Source organism: Aulostomus chinensis, chromosome 16 (genome assembly GCF_037954235.1).
Source record: "Aulostomus chinensis isolate RoL2024-O1b breed Wild chromosome 16, RoL_Achi_v1.0, whole genome shotgun sequence".
NCBI lineage: Eukaryota > Metazoa > Chordata > Actinopteri > Syngnathiformes > Aulostomidae > Aulostomus > Aulostomus chinensis.
Window position 1 is genome coordinate 3,966,535 of NC_141335.1, and position 26,647 is coordinate 3,993,181.

Here is a 26,647-nt window from a genome sequence, read left to right on the forward strand (position 1 = left end):
AAGACAACTTTCAGACAGACTTGAATCATGTACAAATCATATGCGCTCCTGAAATGATGATGTCGGAGCACAAGCAGGCTGTCCATTGTTTCCATGGGTTGACCAGCTGTGGGCCTATTAAACAGAGGGCCGTCCTCCTCACAGCAGACGCCCTTTGTCTTTACCCACGTCATTAGGAGGAGACAGCCTAGGGACTGGCCCCCGGCTGTTTGGAGACCCTACACCCATCGCACATGATGTTACATGAAGCCAACAATTCCTCCAACCAAAACAACCCTCTATGTTGTTTGTTCCAACCCTCTGAAATGACCCGCAATCATTTGAGCGCTGAGTGGCGGCATCTGAAACTGATCCTAATAAAAAAGATAATGACATTTAATGGTGTGTCAGTGCAACAAGGTTAGGTTCAGGAAAAAGCTTGGCTCAAAGAAGACTTTTTGTCATGGTTAACTTTTCAAATGCGGTCTTGCGCCACCGTGGCTGCTCCAGTTTCGTGGGCGTTAAAGGTAGATGGAGTTACTGTCAACGTTCAGCTTGAACGTGTTTGGCCATTTCCATCATCGATGTATTGCCAACCAAAAAACTACAGCTCACTGACTCGTGCGCTCCAGCAGTTCCTGAAGTACGTAAACCAACCTGTCTGACACCAGCTACAACCATGCTTTTACAATCGTCTCCTATGAGTTGTCAAACTGGTATGTATGTATTTTCTTACCTGTGTTTTCTTAAAGTTGAGGTCATCGTTATGTTCATGAAAGTATTAACATTTATTCTTATTGCCATTTGACTAGGGACTAGGATTAAAAAAAATGGATGCAATGCTACAATCTGGCACGTTTACATCTGTTAACAATGTTCTTTAACATGCATTGTCATTATTCATATAAACTTCCGAAAACAGCATTCAGTTTAACACTGAGTTGTACTTTTTTAAAAAAATCCTGTAACACTTATTTTTAAAAGTAATATCAATCATCGTTATAAAGTCCCTTGCAGTGAATACATTTATTTTGTTCATCTACTTATTATTTTGATGCCTGTAGAGGGGGATACTCATTTAAATTGCTGATAAACCAGCAAATATGTGAAGAAAGGGAGTATCGCCACTCTGTTCCGCCCGAAGCGCTTCTAACAGCCTCACGCCAAGGTACACCCCTCTGCGTCATGTCCTCAGAAGTTCAGGAATACTGTAAGCGTGTGTGTGTGTGTTTGTGAATACGTGTTTTTTTTTTTTTATCTTTCCGAGAACAAATACGCATTTAAATAATGGTATTGAGGACATGTATTCACCGTGAAGGTAATTTCCCCGGTCCTCATTGCTTCGAATTGCTCTATGAGGGTTAAAGTAGAGGGGGGTTTCGGTTCAGTTTCGGTTAAATAGACCAGGGAGAGGAATTCCCTTGACACCACGGACAGTACCTTTTTTTTTTGTTACCACGGTGGGGTCCTCAGAAGTGTACAGACAGCCGAGGAGCCTCGCCCCGCCCAACGGGCGCAACGTCACTCTTGTCGGAGCCGGTGAGAGGAGAAGCGGAGGCTTCCTCAACCAGTAGCTTTCAGTCGTCGCCAGGGGAGTGTGAACGTTTCTAGTGCCCAGTATAAAACTACCGAAAAGGACACATGGATTTACTTAACTTTTCCGCAGTTTCTGGAGGTATTTTGGGCTGACAAAGAAGGACCGGACCGAGCCGTTTCCCGCCCACCACCACCAGCGAAGCCGAGGAGTTTGTGTCAAGGCTCCCAGCGCGCGACCGTCCAACTGCTCCTAGAAGTAAGCTAACCCACCGTGAGGTAACTAACCGAGTTAAAGTCAGGCTGGACTCGGGTTTAATGAGTTAACAGGAGCACGATATTTCAAATCACTGGCTGTACCTTGTGGAGAAACAACTTGTGGAGTGAATTCTTGCATATTTTGTTGTTGTTTTTTATTTTTTATTTTTTTGCGCGAGGTTAAAACAACATTACACGCATCCTCAAGGCGATGAGGTCGAGGACTGACATGTTCATCTCAGTGGGTAAGAGAGTGTGGGGGGGGGGGGAGCTTTATTTATGAAATATGAAGTTAAAAACAAAAGAATAAGTGATGCATAGAGAATTATTTTTGGCCAAAAGCCGAAACCAATATTGGGTAACGGATTCTGACTCATTTTCGGTTTACTGCTAAATTTATTTTGGAGGAAATGAGTCGTTAAGTGTAACATTTCTCTCAGGGGAATTAGTTACTGATGTTTGGGCATTTTTCTACATGTTTTTCCTCGCCCTTGATTTCTCGGTAATTTGATAGGAATCACTGAACACTACTGACAGAAGAATTCCTACGGAGGTTCTGTATGATGAGTTTAAATCACGTGCCCCAGTAAGGAGGAAGGAGGAAGTCAATCCAACATTTGAGGGAAGATAAATTAGAGAATACTTAACAAAAAAAAAAAAAAAAATCTGTTTGTGGACCATCCTGTGTTTCTAATAGGCAATACTTTACTTTGAGCGGGATGGGAGGTACAGCACTAATCTCCTCACCTCCTCCTCTTGACTTTCTGTCTCTCTAATGCCATATATGATCTCCCGAAGAAAAGTCTTTAATCACATGAGCAAAATTTTCCAGAGTTACTGCACCAAAGTGTGTCAGCCCTGTAACCATGCTATGTTTAGATAGAGAAGTCCAAACCACACTCGCTAGTCTTCATCCACTCCAGAATCTGTCTCTGTCTTAGTCGTTATTAAAAAAAAAAGGACAAAACCAAAATCAGATTTGATATCTAAAACATTAATGCAAAGACAATCTGTGATAACCTTTTTTTTTTTTTACTAACAGGCATGTTATATCCCCCAAAATCATATTCATAAAGCTTTTTGTATCTATTAAACTATGACTTTTTGTCTTATTTTAGTTGTTACGTCCCTTCCACTTTTTGTGCACTGCTGTTTCCAAAAGCCCCTCTCACTATGTGAACAACCGCAAACCAGAGATATTCTGATCCACATTTTTTCTCTCCCAATTTGATTCTAATAAACATCTACCATTAGTGGTACTGGAGTTCTTTATGTCTTTAATATTACCATAACTAAAATTGGAATTATGCTTAGTCACGTCATGAGGCTGTAGTTAACCACGCAGTACTTCCTCCAATTAAAGAGAGCCAAAAATGCATTAAATTCATACACATTCCTGCGGAATGTATTTGAGCTCTAAATGGATCAGTTTATGTGTCTCGTGTTATTTTATCCAGCTCAAAGTATGGGGTAGCATCTTGATCAGAACGCCGATAGCCAGCATTATTACGATCTTCGGTTTCTGCGCGAAGCCAGCCGTTATTTCATCATCGGCTCCTGATTGCTATTCTCCTTATAGGAACACTCCTCTCTTCGAGAAATTACAGCTGGCAAGTGTTTAGCAACCTTCACACTCAAAATGTCAAATTTTGATTTAAAGATTTTGGTTTGAAAATAAATCACTTTCCTTGGGTTATATGTGTGAATTCTTGGAATGATATACAAAAATATTAATGTATTAACAAGTTTCCAAAATAGAATATGTTTTACCTCCAGACATTATTTTGTTAGGACACCATTGCTCCACCCAGGGTCAAGCACCACCCACAATGGTTATGATTGGTTTACAGAGAATACAAGCAAGCCTGGTGTTTTGATGCTGCTAAATGAGAATAGTCTCAGGTTGAAACAGACATTTGTTCTGTGGAGACACGTCTGGCCTTGCAAGATTAATTGCAATAATTGTAATAATAGATAGTACCATATATTGACTCTTCCTCCAAGTGTTGTGATTGGATTGGATCAGAGAGATGTGGATCATCCCAGCCCTAGGTCTAATCCTGCGAAGAGGGAAACTGGACGCATCTTGTGATGAGCTGCATTAGATAAAAGATCTTAATAAGATTTCTTTGTGTGCGTGTGTTGTTTTCAGTCTATGTGAGAGAGGCATTTTAGAGAAGATCAGGTTTAGTGGTGGTGCTTCCTCAAGATCCAATTAGCTGCTAGTATTGAGTATCAATTTTGTCTCAATCTCATTATGTTGGAACACAGCTGGTGCAGTATTGTCTGATGTTGCTTTCACTTTAAGTACAACACAATTTGCTTTTGTATACATCTTTGGCATCGTAGCAAAAATACACTTAGTGCGCCTTTCCATTAATGTCTGAGCCATTCTGCTGTTGTTCAGATACAGGCTTCTCTCTGCATAAATGGCCAATAAATCTTACCAGCCGTCATGTATGAATCTATCCGCCAGCAGCAGTCAGTGGCAGGCCCAAGCTCCAGTTTCCATCTCAAGGACACATTGACCATCATGTAATATGTATTCAACTCTTGATTTAATCAAGCCTCTGTCTTTTTTCATAACATACGGGGCATTTTCTCTGCCCACTCTTTCCTCCCCTCTGTATTCATCTCACCTAATGCATGTCACAGAATGAAATATTCCTCATCATTAGTCCAAGCACTCAAGATAATGCCTGTTTCAAGGGCGGTGGAGAGGACCAGCACTGAGTAATAAGTCTTATACATTGTAAGAGCCAAACACTGTCAGCTGCCCTGGGCAGTGATGTCATCAGTTGCTGATTTAATTTTGAGCCTTGTGAACTTAGAACTAAACATGTTTGGTCCTAAAATTTTACCTTAGCTGGTGGTTACCTTAAGAAAATGACTTGTGGCTGTAGGATAAAATTCAAAGAGAGATTTACTAAAATACTGACAAACGTAATGGGTCTTGGGTAACCCAAAATTCTAGCTTTTGTCAACTCTAAAATTGAATAACTGTGACTAAAGCTAAATAACCTCTAGTCTAAAGATAAAATTAAACCTGAAATAGCTGCCAAAATTAACTCTAACATACACATAATACAGTTGCAGCCGATTTTGAGGCTTCTATACAATCCATATTTGTATGTGGCATCAATTCTGATTTCAAGGTCAGGCTCATCAGCTTTCTTCCCATTTTTAAGGTCAGTCATTTCAGCACATGCCAACTGGGAGACCTCAAGGATCCCAGGGGGGCTGCTAATTATGGTGACATCCCATCAAATCTGTGTTAAAACTACATTTCCTTTTATGTTGACACAGAATTCTTTAGTTTGTCCCACAATTTTCCAAGTGCTAGTTTACATTGCGAGAACATGCTCTGCATTAAAGCTGCACTGAGTTGGTACGTTTACCATTATTACCTTCAGTTCCACCCGACAAAATTAAGCTCACCTTGGAAAAAAGAATCTAGTAAATGCGCATGTGACTGTTTGTGATATGGAACGGCATAAGGACTGAGCCCTCTAGCAGCTCCCAATGAGCTGGTTGCCACATTGCATTGCTGCTTCCAGCATCGCTTTGAGGACTGCACTATTAGGATTCTGTGTGTAGTCACTGAGCACAGCTGCTGCCGGTCATCACATAGTTCCACTGCTTGTCATAGTGTAATTACTCAGTCAGCACAATCGCTCATTTTTGGTCATTACACTTGAAAATGGTTGTAGCTCTGGTGGCAATGGGCGATTTGATCTCTGCTCAGGGTGAAGGTGACCAAAACTACGCTGTGTTATATTTGAAGGCACCGTATTCTCTTAAAATAAATCGCAATGAAGGGAGGCTTTGTCCTAACCAGTGCAACCATGCTAACAGGAGAATCGGGATGTCAGTCTGTTAGTTCACGCCTTCATTAACAAGATGTAGCCACTATGGAATCACCCATTGCTTTGTGGACTACCATTTCTAAACCTCAAGCTTGGCATTGAGGCTGTTGCCATATCAGTTTATCCAAGCCAAAAGTGATTATATTTGAACAAGAGAGTGGAGCTGGAGGTAGCTAGCATCGGCTTGCAAAAGTGCACCTGAAACACAGCATACTTGCTGAAAAAAAGTAACTGCTGACTCCACTTTTAGGCAACCAGAATGATCTAATTAACACTTCTGAAGTGATGCACACCCCTCCGGCAAAATAACCATCTGCTATGAGAAGACTGGTGTCCCATTATTACCTCAAACACTAAAAGTTTTAGGGACATATTGTAATAATGAACATACCTAATCCATAATGTCAGTCACTTCTGGACAGCTGTAGCTACCAGCCTTGGCAAATCAGCAGGGTTAGATTATTTATAGGCATTAATTGCCATAGAGAGGGAAAAACGGCCCATTCCATTACCTGTAATGGCCACTCCACACACACAGCAGTTATGTACTCTGCATCTTGTGTTGACTCTGTTTTCCATTGCATTTCATTAGAGACGAAACCTTGACAATGAGGTTAATTTTAAATATAATATGTATATATGTTTTTTTTAGAAGAAACTATGAATATACCACTTAAGATAAATGTACAACATTTCCTGTGGATGAAGAGGTTTGCAGTTGGGGTGCAGCTCTAGTGGTGGCAGCTGTATTACTGAAAACAAGAGTGGTCATTAAAACCATTGCTGTAAAGTTGCTATATAGTGTTTTCAATCAGTCAAGATTATGGGCGCACAATTTGCTGTCACCATAAATTATTACTTTTTTCTAAAGACAGAAGCTTGTAAAAATGAATACATAAATGTTAAAGCGCAGAAATACAGAAGTCAGCAACAAAATAATTTTAATAAGCCACAGAGGGTTGAACAAGCTCAATTCATTCTAGACTTTAAAAAAATCTGTGCACAATAGATGTGGGTCATTGTTTATATACAATCGCCATGTTTCCATGCAGCCACAGCAGACTCAAACACGCCAGCCATCTTGATGCCACTCTGACACATCTTCCTGTCCTCCTCGCTCTGCTGCTGCTGCAGCTGATGTCATTCACTATGTACCTGTACAGCTTGATGCCAAACTAGAGACAGCAGGTGCAAGAAATGATAATAAAAGCAATCTTTTCTACCATGTCAAATCAAAACGATCATGAACCCCTGTCCTGCTCCACTTGAAGGCTTTCTTTTTTTTTCAGTTTGAGCAGCTTGATTTTATGGCATTTCATGAAGTTTTCCATGAGTGGAAGTTACCTTTTTGTTGGTGTATTTGTCCTTTTTTAAATTAACTTTTACTGTCAGTTGTACTGCAATAGTAGTGCAACATGATACAAACTGTCCTTCCTCTAAATTCTACCATTATATAAATTTTAGGTCAAACTTCTCATGATCGTGACAGCAGTTAATGCTTTGCACTCAAATCCCAAGTCCACATCGGGAACAGACCCAACAAATTCACCCGCAGTGCACCTCACTACTAGAATAAAGCACAAAAAAACCCTGAAGTCTTAACAATGAAATTGTTGGTATTATGTTTGAAAAGTAGAGCTTAAACTGGATTTGTTGGCTGAAGTACAGTATGTTATGCTCCAGAGAGTTGAAGATGTCCGTTATCTGTTAGAAGGCTTCAACCACCATTGTCTTGATTCTTCCTCTCCCATCTCCATTCCCTCTTCCTGTCCTCAGTCCCTCAGGATGTGTGACATAACTTATTTAGCAGTTTGAAGTTCATAACTAGACCTGAAGGTAGATATTCCAGCCCTGCGATGTTTTCACAGGAATCAATCAGTCTTGTTTACTTTTTACCTGGTCGACTTCCAACGTGAAATTCTTCCATTTGAATCATCTGGGCCAAATACACCATGGACATGAAGCGCTTCATGATTGTTGGCTTCCTCACGTTTAAATTTATATACATTATTACCAGAAACACAGCCTCTTGTTGTGTTTCTTAGCTTCACAATATCTTACATGATATCTGGCGTTTTCTTGGTGTCTTGTGACTGCAAGATATCCCCAGTATCCCCTTGAGACAGTTTTTCTTGTTAAATTGATCACTTCCTCCCAGTAATGTCTGCTGTCATTAGCTGCAATTGGCCTTTTTGTTTTGAGAGCTTGAACAACCACCCCAGCCATAGCTGCAGTGTTTAAATGTCTGCAGTCATTAGTTTTATGCATTAAAATGTGGTCTGACAAAAAGGCCCAGTGTTTTTAAATGTCAAGCAGGAAAGAAGCAGAAATTCTTTGATGTCTGTTCTTAATTTAGCCTCATCAACATGTCTAGATATTTGCTGTGTCCAACTTAACTTTTGCTGTGATTTATTTAATTTGAATGGCTAAAAATACTGCTGATAAGTATTGCATAAAACTTCTAGGGAGTGACCACAAGGCAACAAACATATTCTAATGCTTTTCTGATTGGACTTTGGTTGCCCCCCCCCCCTTTCCCACATTGCGTTTTTCCTCATCTGTGTTCTCTTAAATTCTTTGGGGACGTCTATTGTTGTTGCTGCCAGCCAACTTTAAAAATCGTCTGGTCTCTGATGTAAACGAGGGGACATTGTTGCTGTCCACATGCATTCAGCAACAAATATAGAACTAGAAAGAGTAACATATGACAAAAGAAACAATGACCTGGCTAATAAACTAAAATGTAAAGGAGCTGGTGTGAGGTGACTGTGCTCTAATGTGTGTTGTGTTATATTCCATTTCTGCCATAATATCTCACTAAATCACACTGCTACTATAAGATTAGAAGGCACTTTTGCCAAAGTTGTTGCCATTTTTGAAATCAGAAGGTTCATAACATTGTCTCTCATCTGACACTGGACTTGCGCAATGTTCTATTTTCATAGTATAATTGTCGTAACCAGTCAGATGATTTGCCTGCCTTAAACAGAAATGTTTCATAATCGTGAAACCCTTTGCCTGGTGTGATTAAACAGTAGCTAGGGATTTAGGGTTTTACTTGAAAATGTCACAGGATTTATGAATGTAAGACTATGGCATCCTTGAATTTATAACACTAGCTTTGTGTTGGAGACCTACACTGCAGGTTTTTATCTTGGACACTAACTCATTGTCATGTACAATACACGATTGAATTTTAACTGTAATGGCTGATGTTTACCAGGCAGTTCTGTGACTATTATCAGTTGGAGCTGCTATACTGACCATGGGTTCCACATGCATTAGTTATTTTAAGGGTGAGATATGCACACAGCATCTTTACTCATCAGATCACACAGAGTCATGTGTCAGGATTAAACTCAGCCTGTTTGTGCACTGCATTAATTGAGCATAGACATGGACAGCTTCGATGTTCGTCACTCCAGCTTAACACACGTGTTGAGTGTGAGTGAATGACTCTCACCATACATAGAGACGACCTGTAGCACTTGGAGGCAGAGTGACAAGTATTTGTTGATAATGAGAAATTCCGTTCTATTTTAAACTCGTGTGTGTGTGCGCGCGCGTGCGCAAGCATGTGTGCTTGCACGCTCTTGCTCTTGGCAGAAGTTGATGCAGGTTTCTGTTTATTCCTCCATTAACTGTTTTCAGGGGGCAAACTGACTTTCATGCAAGGATCATAACACCTGACAGATCTGCATAAATTCTGCCTTTTCTCAACATCAGCTATGTTCATGGCTGAACCTTAATCAAGGAACCATACCTAACATTCTTGTCATAGTTTTGTTTTTGCTATACTTATTCTAGAGGCAAGGATTTCCTTGCTCTCTGAATATGTATTCCTCAGCTCAGTCATAGTCTCGCTGCTTTCATTTTCTCCACATCAGAAATTTGTAGATCATGGTGTTTTCACGCCTAACCAGTTTAATTGCAAGAACCTCTGGGTGGTGGTTCCATGAAGTCTGAAGACAATATTAACAATAGTCTTGTGTATCAAATAGTTAAGTTGTGGATGTTTGGTCTTACTAAGAACAGAACAAGCACAGCCAAAAAGTAGGAAAATCAGTCACACTCTCGTGCCTGTGATAAACAGTGAAAGTTGAAGTGGCACCTTGAGCCCTGTGTGAACACTGCTGTAGACTGTAGATATTTGGGAGGGCTGACCCCAGTTGAGGCGTTATCTATCTTTGCAGCAGCCCGTGAGTTATTTACAGTCCTCTCGCCTCACACTATGTTGCTATTAGACCTATATTCCCTCATGCCACGACATCCTAGTATATTCTTTTGATCCGGGTCAAGTAGTCCTCAAAAATATCTTTATGGTAGCCATGACCCACACATGTATAAGATGACAATGTGCTGCAAATTACATGACTGGGTCAAGGACCTCTGATTTCTGTTTCGGGATATGGACAATATTTCTGCATTGTTGCAATGAAAGCTAATGGATCAATTAACTGTTGAACAGTCAATTAATCTGCACCTGTTTTGATAAACAGTTCAAGTCATGATTTGAAAAACACCAAAAGTTCACGTTTGGATATATATTTTCTGTTATACATTTTATTATTTTAACTTTAGTAAATCAGTGATGATTCCGCTGTTTGTTCAATCAATGACATGTTTTGTGTACATCTGTTGATTGCTTAAGGAATATATTCATGAAAAGTCTGACTGTTTTTCAAGCTGTGAAGTTTAAATGTGGAATCAAACCTAAAAATTTTAAATTTTGTCTACAAATTTTAAATGTGGTTTCTCTACACAATTTAAAACATTTCAGTGCAATATTTCCTTGTGTTCCTCAGATTGACCTGCTGTCTGTATTCTTCCCTCAGTGTTGGCTTGGATTCAGACTTACGGCCAGATGCATGAAACTGTGGACACAATTTTAGTCATGAATCTGAATTTGGACAGGAATATGTGTATGCAGAGTTGTGGTATTTCAATGTATCGTGTGTTGCAGTGTTTGTTAGTTGATATGAGTGTGTTCCTGAGTGAGCCTGCTGGGACCAACATAGTGAGCACCTTTGAGTAAGATGGAGTAGATAGAAAATAGAAATCCGATGTTCCTATCAGAATGTACTTTTTCTTGTAGCCAACCACAATACGGACTTACAGACATATCAATAATGAAGCTTGTATTGAACATTAAATAGCATCTATGTGAAGAAGAACTATCTGTTTTCACATTATTATTTTTTATTATTATTAGTTTCTGTGTGTGGCGGTCTCCTACACACACTAACAACAGACAGTAGAACCCCACTGACTCCGAGCAGTCAGCCCTGCCCCCCCAGAGGAGATAAGGCTTCTAGTATCACACATGGATCTGAATGCCAGTACACAGAACAGTAATCACAAGTGGAAAATAATTTCCGCCGTGGAGTATTTCTGCTCTGCATGCATAAATGAAATCCCACATGCACATGGCTGTGACCAGTGAGAGAGCTTGCATGACTATCACCTGTGGAGTTTGATGTTGTTTTTTTGTTTTTTTCATGAGAATAACCGACCAATCCAAACTTAGCAGTCTGAGACTCCTCCTCACTGACTAATGTTTAATCGACGATTAGGCAACACCACAATATGGCATCTTATTTCTTAGTCTGTGACTTCTTCTGTTTCAGCTACCTAGGGAAGGTTAGTTGCTGTACTGATGTACTAATAAGTGTACTACAGTTTTTGTTAGAACTAATAGCTAGTAGCAGACACACAATACACTGTACCACAAGCATAACCCCACTGTCACATATCAAGTGGTTGGTAAAAAGGAGATATTTGTATATCTCCTGTATATTTTAAGAGTATTTTTGCATGTGGTGTCCAGAAATTAAACTATTTGGATCTGAAGTATATATGCATGAATCCACATTTTTTCAGCTCTGATGTGATTCAAGTAATTTATTTCCATTCCATCATGATATTGAATCAAATACCAGATCTTTTCTTTTACTTAAATATTATCATTATTGGGGGGGGGGGGGGGGGGGGCACAGTGGTGCAGTTGTCAGCACTGTCGGCTCACAGCAAGTAGGTTCCAAGTTTGAACCCTGGCTCGGCCATGGGGTCTTTCTGTGTGGAGTTTGCATGTTCTCCCCGTGCCTGTGTGGGTTCTGTCTGGGTTCTCCGGCTTCCTCCTATAGTCCAAAGACATGCAAATGGGGACGAAGTTAATTGATACTCTAAACTGAACGTAGGCGTGACTGTGAATGGTTCTGTCTATATATTGGCCCTGCAATGGATTGGCGACCTATCAGGGTGAACCCTGCCTCTTGCCCGAAAGCTGCTGGGATTGGCTCCACCCCCACCCTGCGACCCTTAACAGGTTAAGCGGAAGAAAATGGATCGATGGATTATCGTTATTATTGTTTATAAAATAACAACATTAGGATGTTGTAAATCATGTAGCACTTCTTATTAAAAACAAATAAAAAATGCACTAAATAAAACATTCAAAAGAAGTTTACTTACAAAGTAGGCAAAGATCATCATGTGGCTCTGTCTCATGGTACATTATGGTGAGTCCATTGCAGGCTGTGGAATCATTCCGATATCCAACTTGAATCTAGTCAGTATTGGCACCCAATTCTAATATTCTTGATTCACTAACACTTCTCTACTTGTAAAGTTTTGAACGATTCAGTTTTTTAAAGTCTGAGATCTTTAAAAAGGAAACAGGAGGAGAGGATGAAATGCCATGCATAAAGGTCAAAATTAGTCAATCACTTTCAGAAACTGGTGATTCATTCCGCTGTTCTCCAGCTCCTCTGCTAACGCTTCAATTTTTGGTGTGAAATTGAGAACTTCAAGCCGTTTCTGCTTTGTATAGTAACATTGAGCTCTGAGAGGTGATACATTATTTCCTCATTATCTAATAACCCCACATATCTAGACTTGCTGAACCAGTGGATTTAATGATTAACAAAATTCAGTCATGTGTATGACGGGAGCTCTGGCAAAATCTAAGTAGATCTTTCTTCTGGCAGTTATTTTCTAGTTGGTGGATCTGTAACTTATCCATGAAAGACAATCTATACTGGTATTTTTTGCATGTCTGGAATCTGTTATGTGTTCTGCTAGTTTCATAAAGCTCTCTTTGGTGTATTTAATCATTACTGCTAGACTTTGAACCGTCTGTGGTTTTGGCAATCAGGCTTACATTCTTTAGAGGAGAGTTGGAGAGCATGTTGTGTTTGCCCTGGTAATTACATTTTAATTTTCCTTCTACCTCAAGCAATGTTTGCTCTCTATATTCAAATGTGTCCTGTTGGTATTTGATTAAGAGGGCAGGTCTACAGTGTCATTGGTCTTTCAAACAATCTCACCAGGGCTTGTGACTGGGAAAAGTTATTAAATAATTAGGATTTGAATTCATGACATATTTAGATGTACTAACTGGCGTTTTGACAATCTTCCTAGATTCAAATTAGAGGCCTGCTGGACCATCAGGTCCCAACACTCAACAATTCAGCCAAGGCTCGGGTCTTTTTTTTCCACGTTTTGTTTGTTTTTTCAAGGAAACATGCTTAGTTGGACTCATGTGAAGCAATAATTCACCAGACTCACGAAGATGTTATGAATATTTAACATGAAGCAATGAAACCCTTTAGCCACAGCAAAACAGTCCAAAAATGTCCTCTTACAATCTCTCAAGCGCATCATCTCGTAAAATCCATGTCTTCAGTCGTACACTCGGTAATCAAGAAAAACTTTGATTTGAGCTAAAACAAAATCCAGTTTGTCACCTACTCACACTAACACTAAATGTTACTCACAGTAACACTAAATGTGACCAGCTAGCAATTCAGTTGAACCAACTCCCTCGTGCTTGTCCATGGTTGTTGACAGTACCAATGTGAATGTGGTATTGAAACAGCTGTTGGAGGCTTGTAAATTCATTGATATCAGAAAAGATGACCACAAATCTAGTTTTGCAGGATCCCAAGAGTAGAGTTAACTCTATGGATCTCAGTTACTCTGCTGCTGTATGATGAACAGTACCTACATGATGAGGAGACTTAAGGTTAACATTTTCTTTGCTGGCATTCCAAGAGGAGATGACCCAATGCAGAAACACCAGAACACACACCAGGCACACAACACTTTTTGTGATCCAGGATATAAATCACCACCCCAGGTGAAAAGTTTTTAGAAAGTCCTGTATTCAAATTGTGTAATACATCTGATTGTCGTGATTCCATCCTTCCCTTTTAACCTCTGGCAGACAAAGCACAGCAAACACTTGTCTGCTGATATAGCTATTTGCATGTTGAGCAGAGAAGTGAGATCTGATCACAAGGAGTCACTTGAAACGCATGTAATGTCTCGCGAGTGAACAACATACTTTGGTATGTTGTTCACTCGCGAGACATTACATGCGTTTCAAGCGCATCTGATCACAGCATCATGGAAATTCTCCTTTTTTAAATTGAAAGTTCTTGTCTTACTTCTCCTTTACCTGTATGTGAGTCAAAATCAGTTCCTATTCCTGAACTGAAGGAACCAGGCTTTGGTCTGGTTTATGCAGTGTTGTGACTCTTTAACGTCATGTATACCACTACCATATTTTCAATATTTTCAGGATTAGAAAAACATAAATCTTCAAGGTTTTTTTCAAGCTCTTGTCTATGTATGCATATATTGTGGTTGAACCTGCTGACAATTTTAAAACTAGGGCAGCAAATGATCATTAACTTTCATCATTGATTCACGATTTGTATTTTTCAAATTAAGTCAAGGTTAAAAAGGAAAAACAAAATGGAAAAACTAGTTTACTTTCTCTTTGAAGGAATGATTTTTTTCCCCCCGCTTCTCCTTTTCTGCCTGCCTGATCTTTGCCTTTGGTCACATTTGTTCCACACAGTTGTTGACACAAAGGTTGTGTCGTCCATTTTCAGGTTAGACCTCTTCTTGATCCCCTTTTCCCCATTGGCTGCTCTTCCCAAGAAGGTGGAGCTAAGTATGGGGTAAGAGAGCTGAGAGGAGACACCAAGACAAGACAAGGGCCCACTCACCAGTGCAGGTAAGGTTGCACAATGTGCACTTCCCATCTGTGTTTAGACAGCTGACAAAGTTCTTTTTAAACATGCACAAATGTATAAATAGAGGTCACATTAGGTTTTGCCTTGTTTTTTCTGCATTTGAGTTTTTGAAGACGATTGCATTGAGGTGACAGTGTGCTCTGGAAAATATCCAATTTTCTGTGATTGTCATCTCAAATTAACCCCTTATTGAGGTTTGAACTTATCCAGCAGCCCTCATATGTTTCTGTTCAATGACACACACACACACACACACACACACCCTGATCCGTTTTTTCTGCCGTCATGCACCAACCACCAACCGCCAACCCCCACTTCACGAAACCTCTTATCAGGTGGAAGCCTCAGTAGTTAAACACAGCTGGCATTGTCCAGTAGATTACTGCCAGATCTAATCGTTGCGCCACAGACCTGTTTTACTGTGGCTGATCAATGAAACGGCAAACATCATTTCAGTCTGTTTGTTTTTAAGAGAGTGTCTCCTCTATCAACACCACCTTGTTTAGAGCTTTAACTTCTATTTGCTGCTATAAATTTTATTCTTTTTAGCTGGTCACAACTTATTTACCTCTGGTACAGAGTCTTAAACAATAATCCATTTCACTGTAAAGTATGTTTCTCTAAGATGTTCATTCATCCTCAATCAATTTATGTTCAACTGATTCGATATTTCAATCCTGCATTTTATAACCAAGGTTTTTTTTTGTTTGTTTGTTTGTTTTTTTTGTAGATGTTCTCAAAGGTTTTTAAGATGCCATGTTTGATTTCCTGTTGTATTTAAAACAGCTCACTGTTTGTTGTTTTTTTAGTTTGAAGGCACAAGCAGTGGCAGAGGAAACTTTGCAGTTTGGCCAATGTTTTCAGTTGGCCATATAGTCCACAAACACTGAAAATAGTAATCATACAAATGTGATAGTATCAGGTCTCGCTTAGAGAGATCCAGTACAAAAATTGTCACATCCATACTTTCATCATTTATGATACAAAAAGAATGAAAGAAAGTAGAGCTTCCTGTAAATTGCCTGATCGTGGCAGAGCAGCACAGCGCTCTATATTGTGGGTCTATGATTAGTTTGCAGGCAAGAACTGCTAACCCCGCTGGTCAGAGCAGAATCAGGTTAACAGTAAGCCATAAATATCACAGTAAAAGTACATTTTCAGTTATAGCATGTCAGAGAATAAATACCGTTCTCTTTAGGGGTTAAGTTCTAGCTTGTATTTTGTTAACAGGCTGTAGAAGTTAACCTGTTTCCCTTTCTATCAGACGAATATGTCAAATAACGTCATTCAAGACCCAAAAACATCATGAGATAATGTAATGACACGAGCCAGAAAAGTTTTATTCATAGCCATTTTAATATTTGCAGGATATTTAGAACAAGAGACTGCACACTAATTATCCTGTTTCAGCAATCAAATACCTAGAATAGCTCTAAACTACTCAATCAATTAGGTAGATAATATGCTACAATTAGGAATTTTCTGTTCATTTTTTCAGTACAGTACATGATTAAGACATCCACTATGATCTCCAATATTCCTCTGCACAGATGTTTTTAGTGAATTATTCATTGATCGTTTTAAATAAAAGGATAATGATTTTAGACTGTACTTCCCAGCCCTGTGCTCAAGACATACCACAATCAAACACCACCTCATACTTGATTCATCCATCCATCTTCTATACTGCTTACCCATTAAGGGTCACGGGGGGGCTGGAGCCTATCCCAGCTGACATTGGGTGAGAGGCAGGGTTCACTCTGGGTGGGTTGCCAGTCCGTCACAGGGCCATCAGGAGCAATTGAGGCTCAGTATCTTGCTCAAGGGTACTTGGACATGGTCACCAGGGGAAGTGGGGATTGAACCTGCGACCCTTCGGTTGCTAGACAGCCATGCTACCTCTGAGCTATACCACCCCTCATACTTGATCATTATTATAAATATCAGTGGACTCACCAAACAATGACTCTCTCTGTATGCTGCAGACTGTAATTCCGCCAAACGCATTCCACTCAGAGGACACAAATCAGTCTGTGTCTTCCTGTGTGGACGCTCGTGAACGCTCTGCACTTCTTAATAAGTACAAACATACCGTGCTTCTTGGGCAGCTACTGTGTGAGTGCTTGTCCTGCATGATGATGTACCTTTTTGGAATTTGCAAAATTTCTAGAAGATGTATTTTACCCTTCAGTATCAAAATGTGGAAACCTAACTGTTTTAACTCAATGCAACAAGGGCTCCATTTGCAATAATCCAGCTTTGTTCAGTAACATTAACACCGAAATGGCTTTTGAATTTTTCCAGAATTATTCTAGATACACCTACAGTATGTAAACAGTCATCACTGGTAGGTCAAATAACTTCAGCTCAGTTGATACCTGCTTCTCTGATGAGAGCAGCCCTACATCTTAAATAAAAGTTTTCCAAGTAGCCACAGATGGTTCAGGTGGTTCCAGGTCCATATGCTTTTGGCGTCAGACGACTAATGGTTAATTAGATGTGCGGAAGCTGTGGTCGAGTCAACATGTTGTTTGTCCCCCCCCCCCCCCCCCCCCGTCAATTCATTTCCCAGGTGTCTTTGTTTTGTATGGTGATGGGGAGAACAGGAAGATAATTATCCACAAGACAAGGCCGGGAAAGGAATGGTTGAGAAGAGAAAAGGCTATGCCTCTGCTTGTCTTTGTTAGTAAATCTACCCTGATGATAAATTTACAGGATTATAGGTCATCTTCCTGTGGTGGTGTTTTTACTTTCCTTTTCACTCTGGTTTCATGTAAATATGAGTTTATGAAAAGGAAAGATGATAAGGAGGACAGATGAAGAAATGGGTTACTCCAAGAGCAGGGGGAGTAGAGGAGTGGCACTGGCTTCTGAATGAGAGCAAACAGGCATGCAGCAGTGCAGAGTTGTTGCTAGGAGTCAGAGAGCAACATGATACAGAGACAGGAAGGATACAGGCTGTGGTGCAGTGGACGGTAAACCACTGAACTCTAGTCGTTTATTTTATTGTCAAGTAGAATTTCCTGACTAAAAGGGTCAGAATTTCTTGACTTTTCAAAACAGGTGTTTACGTTAAAGGTCTTTTTTGCAGAATTGAGTGACATCTAGCGGTGTAGTTAGAGATTGCGTCTCATTGCCCCTCCAGGAAAAACCATGGAAGCTTATATGTCTGATGTAATTTATATGTTTAATTCAGCATTTCTTAAAATTTGGGCTTCATACTCAAACACAAAATGTTTAAACAATGACACAAATAATCAATTGGAAAGATCTGATTAATTTCATTGATGTTGTTTTGTTAGTGTGCAATTGCTTAGACAAAGTTAGGAAAGAGTAACATGGTGTAAAAATCTTACAGGAGTGAAGTCCTCAGAGAACATGAACATGTAACCTAATCAACAGAGCGGATTTCGTCACACTGGATGCACAATGCTGTTTTAGTGTGGGAGGGTAAGAACTAACAAATGTATATTCGCTTTTTACTTTTTGTGTGTTTGCAGCTTCTGACAGAACCTAGTATGACTCTTGAGTCTTTTCTTCCTGGAAAGGATTTGACTGCAAGGGTAAAGAAATTAGAACTTTACTGCTTTTAAGTGACCATAATATCTCCCAGATGCTGAGATCTGGGCTTTCAGAATGCTACAGAATGCTAATGCTACACAGCTCAGTACCATCTAACATGTGTTTCAATCATACAATCAAACTGAAGCCTCGGTCTTTGTTCAATGACATGTCAGTTTGTCCTCTCCTGTAGCCTTAATGTCAATCACATCTGCACCACTGGCTATGTAAATTAGGGGGTGGGGCTCAAGCAAGGTTTGTTTTCGTGGTTATTTTTTAAGATGTGTCTTTGTTTTCTGGTCATCTGACTTAGAAAACATCACCCACAACTTCACAAATGTGTAGTTCATCAGTGAGAGTGACTCCGTATGCAGTAAATGGGCTGTCAAGTGGCTGCCTCGCTGGCACAAAAGCAGCAGTAATTACGTTAAGTAAAGCACTAAAACAAGGAAGAGGAGGAAGACATAAGTAAAAGAAAGGAAGGAAGGCACAAAAGTGACAATAATGGCAAGCGGAGAAAACAAAGTGCGTCATGGCAAAGAGAATTTCATCTGCAAAGATGTCAGTCAGCCAGCCAGAAACCTGAGGCAGACTGGTGAAAGGCTGCTTTGTTTGCATGAAACCAGTACTCACATGCTGTCAGGTTTTTTTTGTTTGTTTGGGTTTTTTTTGGGGGGGGGGGGTGTTGTGTGGCTTTTGTTTTCTAAACAGGGTCTGATCCATGGTGAGAGTACACCTTGAACTGTATGCTTTGAAATGACCCACAAATGGTGCTGGATGAGCTGGTACGCTGATTGTAATGCCCAAGACATTGGACCATATAAATCTGTCAGGTAACAAATGGTCCTCACCACTGTAGAACAGTTGAGCCCACATTATTGCTTAAAAAAATTGCTACGTAACTGTGGGAGGACCCCCTCCTGTCCCTGTCATTTCTGCTGACCCTTTTAATTGTCATTACTTAACTGCCAGAATTTACACATGAACTCCCTTTTAAAGTCCAGAAAATCATCGAAGACAATAGTTTGTGACATATTATCAATTTGTAACACTAATGATTGTAAATTTACAATAATACAGTGTCACACAACATGTTGAGTTCTGCTCTCTTGCTAACCAGGCGGTCCAACAGTCTGTTAGCTGCTGTGAAGGAGTGGCTCCATCGCCATGGTTGAGTTTAAAGAGCAAAAAAACACAGATGGATGATGATGAAAACAAGATGATGTTTCCTAGACATAGACCTAACCTGACAACCGGTTTTAACATTGTTTAATCTGCCTGAGAGAATAATGCTATCATTTGACTCCTGGTCAGTCTCCTCCCACTTTGCCCCTCCCATTCCTGGGTGTTCTGAGAGTGAGAGCACAGACACACACTGCCTCCCTGATGTACTTCCACCGCACTGGATGCCTCAGTATTTCCTCTCAAAAACTACATTGATTGTGCATCGACTATACTACACTTTGCAAATCATTGACCGTGTCGAGAACAAAGAGACTTCATGTTGCATTCAGGTGCACATTGTAAACTCTGAAATCCACATCACTTTTTATGGAAAAGCATTTGTGGCTTCATGATGCATTAAATTGCACATTGTGGAATATGGGCCCAAGGCCAGGAAGACTGTTTCAAATTATTTTCCATTTAAATAAATACATCTGTCACTTTTAACTTAAACGTGCTAAAAAAAAGAAATTCACATTCAAAATCAAATTCTATATTATAATGAAATCAAATTGCTTCCAGCAGTAGTTTTGAAAAAAGTTATTTATTATTTTTGGGGGGGCCAAGCAAAGGCCATATAAGCCATGTGATTGGTTATTGTTTGTTGTACTTGTTGCGCAAAAAATTTGTGCCCCATTCGCGTTAGGTGTGAACACACCTTGATGGTAGAATAATCCTCCACAAACCTGTATAAAAGGCTTGCAAAAGTGTGTGTGTGTGTGTGGGGGGGGGGGGGGGATGGCAAAAAAATAGGGTTTGTAGCACATAGCACTACCCACTTGTTTATATTGTTTCATGACTGTAAATTATGTTATCATGAGCTAATAAAAGACTCATCACAGTTTTCATATCTGGGATCTATGGCTAACCAACACCGTGCCACAGGAATGACCTGAATGACACCTTTGGTTACTGATTTGCAGAGTTTTTCCTCATCGTTGTACAAAAAGTGAAAATAATCAAGGCCCCACCAACGGTAGGAGTGAGGTTAAAGAATTGTGGTTGCTAAACATGTCAACCCTGTTAGCAAAAACCACACTGAAGCGTCTTCAGAAAGAAGCTTCATTGTTTTACGCAACATCAGACCAGTAACTGCTGATATGAGCCCAGATTAACCTCAACTAAGGCAATGCCACGTCCTGTTCAAGATGCTTTAGCTGAGCCTGATGTCACAGCTAAAACAGACACAGTGATATTCATGTTTTCATGCAACCGCAGCTTCTGTTCCATCACCGTGATGTTCACTCCTTGTTTCTGTCTCATCTAAATATCCAAGTATTGTACATCTCAATAGTATCGTTATTTGTGAATTGGTGTATTGGTTGAAAAATTCTGATATACTAAAAAAATAAGATTAAATCTTCTAGTTTCTTGTTCCTGTTGAATGTCCTAAGGCACTTAATTTACAGTGTAACTAAGCAACATATTTTAATATTCCACATATTTCATTTCTTTCCTAATTTACTTCAGTTGACTTTTGATCAGTGTTTGGCATTAGCAAGTCTTGTGATGAAAATGTTTTCCAACAGTTCTCCTCACAAAGACATTAAGTGCTGAAGTGACACCACCCATAACTAACAGCGATTGCTATCTTGTTTTCCCTGAAATGGAAAGCTCATGATCATTACCCTCAGCAACCCATCCATCAGGACTTTGGTCAATACAGGTCAAGTTAGTTGCGCGATGGATTGCTTACACACACGTTTTCAACAGCACTTCCCGTGTGTTGTTCTGTGCTGCATTTACTGGCTGTAGACCCGCATCCACATCCTTTTCCAGAGTTCTCTTCAGGAGCTGGTTTCCTTCAATGTGCTCGTATCTGATAGTGGGATGCCATTGATTCTGGAATGGTTGAGTCATGAACGGACTAAATTAATTTATTCCGTGTGTGTGTGTGTGTGTGTGTGTGTGTGTGTGTGTGTGTGTGTGTGTGTTCGTTCAGGTTGTGACAGGTGCAGGACGCTGTCATGGCGCTGCTGCGGAGGAAGCTCAAGCTGGTGGTGACAGTGACGATGATCAACCTCCTCATCTTCATCCTCATTACCCGACACAGCAGCCAGGACAAGAACGGGCGTAACAAAGTCCTCATCCCCTCGTTACCCTTCTGGACCAAACTGGTTCCAAACTCAGCGTATTGGAACCGTCAGCAGCAGGTTCTGGACCTCAAGAACAATCCCATCCTGGCAGCCAACTCCAGCACCTCAGACATGCCTGATTGGCTCAATGACACCAATTTGACGTTTGACTCCTGCCAGCCTGACTTCAGGGTAACCACTCAGGTAAAGGACTACAACTCCCTCCCTGACCGCTTTAAGGATTTCCTGCTGTATATGCGCTGCCGCTCCTACCCCATCATAGTGGACCAGCCTGATATTTGTAAGGAGCCGCCATTTCTGCTTCTAGCTGTGAAATCACTGGCACCACATTTTGACCGCCGCCAGGCTATCCGCCAGTCCTGGGGACAGGCGGGAGTTATAGGCAATCAGACGGTGGTTACCATCTTCCTCCTCGGCAACGCAACAGCGGGAGACCACCACCCAGACCTGTCCGAGATACTGCACTACGAGAGCGTCCGTCATCGAGACATCATCCAGTGGGATTATCGAGATTCGTTCTTCAACTTGACTGTCAAGGAAGTTTTGTTTCTCAATTGGATACAAACTCGCTGTTCAGGTGCTCGCTTCATCTTCAAAGGTGACGACGATGTGTTCGTTAACACCTACCGCATCCTGGACTTCCTCCAGGGCCTCTCAGAGTCCAAGGCCAGAGACTTGTTTGTGGGTGACGTGATCACCAACGCTGGGCCACACAGAGACAAGAAGGTCAAATACTTCATCCCAGAGAGTATGTACTCTGGGACGTACCCTCCGTACGCAGGGGGTGGCGGGTACCTTTACTCTGGTGACATTGCTGCTCGTCTGCAGAATGCATCACAACATGTGGCGCTCTACCCGATAGATGATGTCTACACAGGCATGTGTCTGAGGAAGTTAGGGCTGGCCCCTACAAAACACAAAGGCTTCAGGACCTTTAATATTGAGGAGAAGTACAGGTCGAACCCCTGCGCCTACAAGAGCTTGATGCTCGTTCACCCGAGGACCCCACAGGAGATGATCCAGATCTGGTCCTGGCTCAATCAACCCGACCTCAACTGCCAGTGACACTTCATCAGTTTGGGATCAACTGAAACGGCCCTGGACAAGTCAGGAGCTCAGGGTTGATTCTAAAAGGTCAAAGTTATAACTATTTAATTTTGAACAGGGTCCCGGCTTTACAGTTGGCAGCTTTAAGTTAAGATGTTCTCAACGGTCTCTTCAAGCTTCAACATGCTGCAGTTGTTGCATTGTACCATTGAAACAAGAAGCCTGCGATGTTTGTTGTTCCAAATGGCCACCGTAGTATTTCGATCTGACTCTATTGAGGACCTGATCCTGCTTTACTGTCGAATGAGCTTCACCCAAAGTGAGTGTGTGTTTCTGTGTGTGCACATATTTATATCACAACTATTTATATGGCCTTTATAATGCTTCAACACTGTTTGCCCACTCCATGATGGAGTGTCCTGATGCTGTATTATATGGAAACTGAGTCCAGGGAGATGTTCATCGCGCCACGCTTCCATCCACAGACCTCTGGAGTCGATCATTTCAGATAATGTACAGACTAAAGCCCCCACAGGGTGACAGAAACCCGCTGGTCAGCCTGGGGCAAGAGGTCAGTTCGGTCTGTCAGTCACTAGACGTGTGGAATATTCACATGGAACTCTTGCAAAGTAGCTGCAGAGGCAATACTAGCCTGTAGTTTAGCTCACTTGTAGCTTTGTTTGTTGTAGCGCTCGGCCTGTCTGACTCACGTGGAGCAAATTTTGTTCCCCCAAAAAATAGAAGGAGCTTCACAAACAGACGTTGCCATGGGAGAGTGTCATACATAGTTCCAGACTCCAGATGTCCAGATGTGGAAACGAGGCGCCGGGGGCTCTTTGTTGTTTGGCCACAGGAAAAGACTGTTATCATATTTGAACTTTAAGCGTCCAAATACCTTTTTCTCTAACTGCCAGTAATTCCCTCCGACAGCAGCTAACTGCTGGTGGCTGTAAAGCAGCTCCCTGGTGAACATTTCCTGTTGCTGGGGGCTCAGTTCCTGCTGCTATTCCCATCCACACTCCTTAAAGTATTTACTTGTGACTCACCCAAACACAACCAGCCTTAAGAAGATGTAGTTCAGCCCTCCTTTACCCTGAAATTCAGATATTTCACCCTCAATTTTATCAGCTAACTAATTAATTAACTTTCTCTGCATCCTGTAATCTGTGCTGTCCGTTTTTAACTGATTGATATCTCATGCCCGGACAAAACTAAAAATATTAGTCAGCTTTTAACGGTGTGTTTGGTGGAGGGTCACACACACTTCACTTTCAGGAAACAGGAACAACAGGGGCCCAGATGTGGGCTGGGTGTGATGGAGAAATCCAAATGCTGTTTAATTTTGCTTCAGGTTCTTGGTTAACCATAAGAAAAAGTGCTCAGATAAACCCTCACTGCGTTCCCAGAGCTGCCGAGTCAAGCTTCTGCCTGAAGGACTCGTTGTAACTCGCCTCACGAGTGCCTGCAGCTGCAGTGTTAGAATGCTGTACTGTGATATCTGTGACTCCGAGATGCTTTACAGAGCTGGTCAGACATGCCCTCGTGTCCCAGAGCCAAGCTTTTCTTACTTGACTAATCGTCTGTGCAAAGTTCAGTGATTGTTTTGAAGTCTTCATTTCATAACCTTGCATCTCCACTTCTTATCCTTGTGTCAGGAAAAATTTGAAAGGATGTATTTTATTCATTAAGAACTTAGTAGCTCCAGTCACATTCAGGAAGTCTGTTTCCTTCTTTGCGCACTTGAGAGGGAGAAAACTCTTCAAAGTCAGTGAGAGGATGGAATGATCTGAAGGTTACTGCTTGTATAACTGCTGTGTGGCTTTAGCACAGAGTGCTGTCTTTCTTTCACTTTATGAACCGAATGCTGCATTGGTTTACTTTGCGTTGTAACAAAATGTTCTTCTGCTGGATGTGAGACGCGTAGATACTTAGAGTTAGACTGCTACAGTGGTGGAGATGCTCTCTTCAAAGCCTGCTAGAATAGTGCATGAATGTTCAACTGCACCCAGGTTCAGGGTCATGTGACTGACGTGACTTCTCCAAGTGTTTTCTTCAGTATTCGTCGGTAGAATGTCGCTGGAGTTGCTCCATGATGTCGACACTGAAAATTAGTCGCATGAATGTTTGTTTCAGTCACTTGACCCCAGTGACCCTGAACCGGGTGGTTGCTTCCACGAGGAAGACGAGCGTACGCCTCTGTTAGGTCTCCCCCTGCTGGTCAGGATTTTAATTATTGCTTTCTCCAGACACTGGCAACCATGAACCGACAACTAGTCCTGCATACTTTGTATATTGGTTAATTTATTCATGTTTTAACTTTCTGTTTATTTCAGCCTTTGGCTCCACACTTCCTGATTGTCACATGTTGTTATTTGTGCACCTGCACTGAGGCTCTTGTCTTTACTTGCCGTGGTTCACTACATGGTCTGCTTTGGAAATATCAACTAGGGCTGTGCCATTAATCAAAATTTAATTGCAATGTAAGAGGCAATATTTATTAAAGGCTAATTGTGTGTCAAAAACTGTGATATTAAATATTGTGGTGCTGCAGAGACGTCTGGCCTACGCGTTGCATTCTCCAGGCCTCTTTACACTTCATATGACCACACTAGAAACCATTTTAGTTGGGTTTTCGATATAAATAAACATCTTCTACAATATAGAAAATCATCACACGTACAGTATCATTACAAATAATCACAAGCAGATGGCGGTTCAAATTTCTGCAGCCCACCAGGCATTATTTCAGTCGTGTGGTAGAACCCATCCATCTCAAAGTAGGATAAACAAACGAAAGATGACGAGAGAGAATGGAGTGAAGGAAGGAGGAAGTGTTGTCATCACTCTCTTGTTCCTCAGGTCATTTATCCTCCACGTGCTCACTGCTCGTATACCGATAATACAGGATGCCTGCAGCTACTTGAAATGTTTACATGTCGACAGCCATCGTCACATCTTTTTTTTTTTTTAGGAATGTCACGTCTCCTCTCTGATCGGCTGCAGTCTGTCCTCTCGAATTTCAACTGTCACATCACTGCGCTTTGATTTTGTCAAGTTTTGCGTTGCTGTGTGTGTGTGTGTGTGTGTGTGTGTGTGTGTGTGTGTGTGTGTGTGCGCGCGCGCGCGCGCAGGTCTTGTCCCTGTTAGTCTGGAGCGTCCGTAGATGCTGCTGGTGTTTTCAGAACTCAACAATAAGCCAGTAAAGGAAACAGTCCTGTAACGCTCTCATGTGCGGGAAAGTTGAGAGGGTTCAGACCATCACGTGACCGGATTCCCAGAAGGTCTAACTGACGTTTGTTCCACTCGGGGTGAACGATCCAATAAAGTCACAGCTGATGCGGTGATGGCTTCCACTGTTTCATCATCATGTGTCTTGTCAGGTTTGTCACTCACGTTTTCTTCCACAAGCCGTTATTTTACGCTACGTCCCTGCTTGAACTCGTATTTGAAAACTTGTCATTTCTGTTACACGACGCTGCACTGGTCAGAGACGATGACCAAACTTGTACCTGATGTTTGATTTTTATTTCATCCCTGTTGTGGTGTGATCGCTTTTTTTTTGTTGTTGTTTTTTTTTTTGTATTACCTAGAATGACTTGATTATTTCAATAAAGTAACATTTTGCTGTTTTTGAATAAAAACTCGTTGCTGCATTCTTCCCGCTGCAGTGTAAACAAAGTGTGAAGCTGATGAGTATAAAATGTTTCACGGCTAAAAGCAACGAAACAAAACATAGTCGTTCAAAAGATTGTAGTTCCTGTGCTGCCATGAAGCGAGAGTCCCGGGGGTGAAAAGGGAAAAAGCTCACGTTGGTGAGATGTTTTAAAACCTTCACTAGAAACCGTGACTGGCAGTGAGCACCTCCTGTCCCGAGCAGCACAACTTTCCTTTCCTCTCTAGAAAGTTGCTTTCTGATCCCATTTCCTGCACAAGATGAAACGGACCCAATCGCTTTGTTTCAGCCTCTCTTGTTTCAATTTTTATTTTTTTAGAGGATGGAGGTGTGATTTGCGCTCCGTATTTGACAACAAACTCATCACTG

General features: G+C 41.1%; 1 protein-coding gene across 5 annotated transcripts; it reads left to right on the top strand.

Moving 5' to 3' along the window:
* Positions 1-1,494: 1,494 nt before the first annotated feature.
* On the top strand, positions 1,495-26,235 carry b3gnt2b (UDP-GlcNAc:betaGal beta-1,3-N-acetylglucosaminyltransferase 2b). Of its 5 annotated transcripts, XM_086180889.1 has the most exons (4): positions 1,495-1,771; positions 14,534-14,658; positions 18,036-18,127; positions 21,405-26,235. In XM_086180889.1, exon 4 carries the CDS (start codon positions 21,430-21,432, stop codon positions 22,621-22,623), a length of 1,194 nt encoding a protein of 397 aa, XP_086037015.1. In that variant the 5' UTR covers positions 1,495-1,771; positions 14,534-14,658; positions 18,036-18,127; positions 21,405-21,429; the 3' UTR covers positions 22,624-26,235. The 5 variants fall into 5 exon arrangements, with proteins under 5 accessions (XP_086037015.1, XP_086037016.1, XP_086037018.1 ...); XM_086180890.1 differs by lacking the exon at positions 18,036-18,127 and having other exon boundaries at positions 14,534-14,663; XM_086180892.1 differs by lacking the exon at positions 18,036-18,127 and having other exon boundaries at positions 1,496-1,791.
* Positions 26,236-26,647: the final 412 nt, after the last annotated feature.

Bases quoted from the DNA above. Each gene is read 5' to 3' on its own strand.
- b3gnt2b (XM_086180890.1), top strand. From the start codon at position 21,430: ATGGCGCTGCTGCGGAGGAAGCTCAAGCTGGTGGTGACAGTGACGATG.